Consider the following 5,166-nt stretch of genomic DNA (forward strand, 5'->3'; position numbering starts at 1 on the left):
CTGGGCTTGAAGACTCCCCCCCCCCCCTTAATCCATGTCTGAGATGCTTACGAGGGCCCTTCAGGTCAGACGAGTGGAGTGGAAGTCAGGCCCGCTTTTTGAGCCTGTGTGTGCACAGGCACAGTGGAAATCACCAGGCCTCGAGACAGAAACTCCCTAGTGGGCCACAGCAGGCAAGAGTCTTCCGGCACCCTGCTCAAGACAAACAAGCGTATCGCTACTGGGTTCGAGTCCAGGAGCACCTTAGAGACCAGGAAGCTTTTTGGGGTACCAGCTGTTGAGAGTCAATGCTTGAAGAGAGCCAGTCAGGTGTGGTAGCGAGGAGCGCGGACTCTAATCTGGGAGAACTGGGTTTGATTCCCCACGCCTCCACGTGCAGCTGCTGGTGTGACCTTGGGTCCGTCACAAGTTCTCTCAGAGCTGTACTCACAGGAGCAGTTCTCGAGAGAGCTCTCTCAGCCCCGCCTCCCTCCCAGGGCGTCTGTTGTGGGGAGGGGAAGGGACAGGAGTTTGTGTAAGCTGCTCTGAGACGCCTTTGGATATTGAAGGGCGTGGTATAAATCCAATCTCCTCCTCCTCTTCTTCTTCTTCCTTTTCTTCTTCCTCTTCCTCTTCTTCTCTTGACAGCTCATACTCTGAAAATCCTGTTGGTCTCTTAGGTGCCACTGGACTCGAGTCTAGGTGTTCTACTGCAGACCAGCACAGCTGCCCCCTGAAAGAACCACAGTGCTGCGTCTTATTGCACGGAAACAAGAAAATCAGCCCCAGGCTCTTTCCGTGTGTGGACCACTCCCTGCTTTTGATGAGTGGGAGAGGAAGAGCTTAAGGGGGGGGGCAGGTTTTGTGTTTTTGTTTCCCCCCTTTTAGAATCTCAGAATCATAGAGTTGGAAGGGGTCTCCAGGGTCATCTAGTCCAACCCCCTGCACAGTGCGGGAAATTCACAAAAATTTTAATTGAGGGTCCATTTGGATTGCTTTTAAGCGTGCTTGTTGACCTCATACAGTAACAAAATAGTCTTTACTCCCCCCCCCACTTATAGTTACCATATATGTCATTTGCTTACAGTAGATTATATATTTCTTAATTTCTTTTGTTCAGTTATATGTCTGAAAGTTTTAAGCATTATACTCTTCAATCCATTTATAAAATCCTGACCACGTATTCTGAAAGTCTTCTTTATTGTGCCCTCTCGGAATTAAGGTTACTTTGTCATCTCCGCTGTTTCCATCTTTGCAGTGTTAATCTAGCACACCCGTGTCTTGGGAGGCTGAGCAGTTTGCATCAGTTATGCAAACTATATAATATGTACAGTCTTTATTTTTGGCCACTGTGTGACACAGAGTGTTGGACTGGATGGGCCATTGGCCTGCTCCAGCATTGGCTTCTCTCGTGTTCTTATGCTTGGTCCCACTGGGGATGTGTGTGGTGTGGTCTCCAAGCTTTTGGGGATGGGGGCAGGTTCCAAACTAAGTTCTCTCCCCCACACACACCCCCCAATGGTCACCCACTACTCCCTTTTCAGGTGCAGCCAGCTGAGCAACAAAGTGTCCAAGCTGAGCACCGAGCTGAAGGAGGAGCAGGAGATGAACAAGTGCTTGCGGGCCAACCAGGTCTTGCTCCAGAGCAAGCTGAAGGACGAGGAGAGGCTGCTGAAGGAGACCTGCGAGCAGAAGGACCTGCAGATCGCCGAGGTCCAGGAGCAGCTGCGGGACGTCATGTTCTACCTGGAGGCCCAGCAGAAGATCAACCACCTCCCCGCCGAGGCCCGGCAGGAGATCCAGGAGGGACAGATCAATATCGGCATGGCGTCGGCGGCCGGCTCTTCCGCGGGGGGCGGGGGGAAGCCTTCGTCCCGGAAGGGGAGAGCCAAGCGGGGCAAGTGAGGCGAAGCGAGGACCGGCCGATCGACCTGAGCGAAGCGGGCCACAGAGGGGCGGCCGGGGGCAGGAGGAGTGCCGCCTGCCGGGTGCATCAGGCTCGCGAGTCCAGCGAGGGGATGGGCTGCCGGTTTCCGGAGCGGAGCAGCCGGCACCGTCGGGCAGCCCTCTAGGAATCTCCTCCTGCTTTCCGGTGGTTATTTAGTTGCTCCTTGGCTGCCTGACCTCATTTAACCTCTTCCTCTCTGCTGCCGCCTACCCGAGACGTTGTGTTCTGTTCTAGCTGTTTGCTTGGGATCTCAACTTTAAAAAGGTGCAAAACAAAAAAAAAAAGAGCGAAGGAGCCGTAGGGTTTCTTTTAAGGGGGGAGGGGGGGCAGCCCCCGCCTTCTTCCCGGAGCCCAGCCTCCGAAGCGCACCCGGGCTTTCCCGAATGTTCTCGGGATGTCTGGTTTGAAGCAAGCAGGGCCGCCCCCCGTGGCCGGGGTGTGTGCTTGGAACGGCTGGGGGAGGGCTGGACAGAAGGGAGGAAGCCACAAGCCGACAGGTACGCGGCCCTTGCAAGCCCCTGCCGGAGACGGTCTCCGTCCTCGATGATGCCTCTCCCTTTAGGCTGCCGAGGGGACTCAAGCGGCCCCGCACGGTGGAGAAACCGACCGTCCCGCTGGTAGCGTTAAGAGCTCTGCATGGGGCCCTGTCAGCAGAAGATCTGTGCCTGTGAGATGCTTCTCTGGCAGCCGGAGCCTTTTTCCCTGAGCATGCGAACCTGGCTGTGAAACCTGCTTGGGGGGGGGGGGGGGGGGGAGGAGCGGGGGCGAATAAGGAATATCGGCCAAGCATTCCGGGGCGGTCCCGAAAGCAAAGAAGGCACAAGACACGAGCTCAGTCCGATCCGTTGCTTTCCGGAAGCATCTCGGGCGTCAGTCGCCAAGTTGAGCCTGCCCCCACCCCCGCGAGCCTTTGGTCAGTGCGGCTGCACTACAGCCAGCTTGCAGGGAGGATTCGGGTTTTGTATGGTGGCCGTTTGTTCAGAGCACTCCATTCTTTGTGAGATGGTGGAAGGGGAGCACCTGCATGATGTTCTTCTTGCTCTAGCAGCTGGAAGGCAGACTTTCCCTCCAGTGCCCTGCTTTTGCACCCCGATAAGCGTTCTGCCTTACACAAACATATGTGAGCAAACTCAGCTGACATCTTTGCACATGTACCACATTGGGGGGGGGGGGGACTGCTTTGCAAAGGAATAAATTGGGGGTATCCCCCTCCTCCATTTCTTAGTGTCTCCCCTGGCCACAATTTCTTCTGTGGAATTCCAGAGGTGTGTTTCCCTTGCCCATTCACGTTGGGAACTTGGGACCCTTCCAAAGAAGCTCGTTCCAAGAGGCGAAAAAGGGCTATTGAGATTTGGTTATATGCATTTTCAAGTAATGTCTAGCTCATCCATTAGCTGAAGGTGGTAGTACTCACATAGGCTGTGAATGGCCCTGTTGATTGGGTCTGTCAGATGACAGCAAGCTCAAAAGCCTTTGGGGGTAGAGAGTGAAGACAGCCAGCAAGGGGCTGGTGGACTCCTCCCTCTGCACCATGACATTACCGGATTCATCCATGGGCCCTGTCCCATCCTGTCCAGCACCTCTGTTCCACCTGCGCCGCTACCCTGCACTCGGAAGCGGGTGTGAATGACAAGCTTGTTTGGCCTTGCTTCTGCCTGCAGCACGGGTTCCATGTGCGTTTTTTGCAAAATGTTTCCTGTTTGGGTGGCCACCAGGCCCGTAGCCAGGATATTTTAATTTGGGGGGGGGCTTTAAAGAAGTCGGGGGCACCCCGCAACCCCCCCCCCCCAGGGAGCACCACAAATTAAATTTAAAAACTGGAAGTTGGGGGGCTTGGGGGTTGGATGGGAAGTCAGGGGGACGGGGCAGTAAGTCAGGGGGCCAGGCCCCAAGATGCCCCCCACTGTAGCTACAAGCCTGGTGGCCACTGGCCCTCTTGCGGCTGCGTGGTGCTGCCCTGAGGCCCCGATGGCACCATCCCATCGACAAGGAAGCCGATGCAGCCAGCGCTTGCTCATGATGCTCAAACACAAGCCAGTGGACTCGGTGGTGGTGGCAGCGTGAGAGGGGAAGCAGCTGGTGTATGCAAACTGTAGAAATCAGCCTAGTTTTGAATCTTCCATTAGTTAAACATCTCCCCCCCCCCCCTTTAATGGAAAAATGTGTTTTCTTAAAGATCTCATTTCCAGTTCAATGGAAAAATGTGTGTTTTCTTAAAGATCTCATTTCCAATTCATTGGTAAAATGTGTGTTTTCTTAAAGATCTCATTTCCAATTCATTGGTCCCAGTCAGGGCCAGTGTTCCACAGGTTGCGACGTTAGAATTTATCAAGCCGGCTGCTTGAAACCCTGAGGACTTGACTCTGACAAGGAGGTGTGTTTTAGTACACAAAATGCATTCGAAGCTTTCTAAACGCCTCACTCCTTTTTTTGATCAAGTTCTGTAGCACAGATCTTTACTTTAATTCTTGTACGCAAGTCGCATTGAGGGACTTGGGTAGAGGGTTTTCAAAAGCAAAAAGCTCATCCGATCGGTCTCCTAGAGAAATTCTATTTTGGTTATTTGAAAGAATCCTATTTTTGGCACTAGCTGGGGTGTTGCTTTGTTAGGTGCCGTGTGTGTGTGTGTCATCTTAGGTTTCTCCACACACCCCAAGTTGGGATGAAGTGAGTGTGCAGTGTTGTTGTGTTAGCGCAAATATGACGGGGAAACTTTTCGGCAAGGGCTTTGAGGGGAAAAGAGGCGCTATGATTCACGAACCATCCAATCTGCCAAGTGGCCTCTGGGAAGCAAAGGTGCAAAGTGTGAGCACCAACCCTGTGTCCAGGGTGAAATTTTTTCGCAGGCTCCTGCAGTGAGACCACCGAAAGATTACACTCTCTCTAGTAGCACTGCTCCCCCCCCCCAACTACACCTTGTTTACATTCTACTTGTGCGGAGAGATCCTGACCGTTTCTGAGAAAGCCCGGCCTCGACTCTGAAATGCCCACATCTCACGTTTTTCAGCTGGTGGCCCCGGCCTCTTGGGAACCAAGGGAAGCTGCTTGTGGCTATAACAAAGCCACACTCGTTGCGTGCGGTGTGTGAAATCCTGTGGGGAAGATCTGCCGAGTCTTTGCTCTGCTGAGAGGGTATGCTGGACTTTGGCCGGTGCAAGAGACACCCACAGATGCTTAGTTCTTGAAGTCAAACACTGCTGTGTAACATCCGCTACAAGACTATATTAAACTGGAGGAAC

General features: G+C 53.4%; 1 protein-coding gene across 1 annotated transcript in view; it reads left to right on the forward strand.

Moving 5' to 3' along the window:
• The window catches only part of BRAP (BRCA1 associated protein), a 50,639-nt gene extending 48,684 nt beyond the window's left edge, over positions 1-1,955 (forward strand). Inside the window, exon 12 of the mRNA XM_015413236.1 lies at positions 1,524-1,955. Within this exon, the coding sequence (XP_015268722.1) occupies positions 1,524-1,884 (361 nt within the window). The 3' untranslated portion in view covers positions 1,885-1,955. The remainder of the gene's footprint in view (positions 1-1,523) is intronic.
• Positions 1,956-5,166: the final 3,211 nt, after the last annotated feature.

This window comes from Gekko japonicus, unplaced genomic scaffold, assembly GCF_001447785.1.
Source record: "Gekko japonicus isolate JY-2015 unplaced genomic scaffold, Gekko_japonicus_V1.1 scaffold10, whole genome shotgun sequence".
Taxonomy (NCBI): Eukaryota; Metazoa; Chordata; class Lepidosauria; order Squamata; family Gekkonidae; genus Gekko; species Gekko japonicus.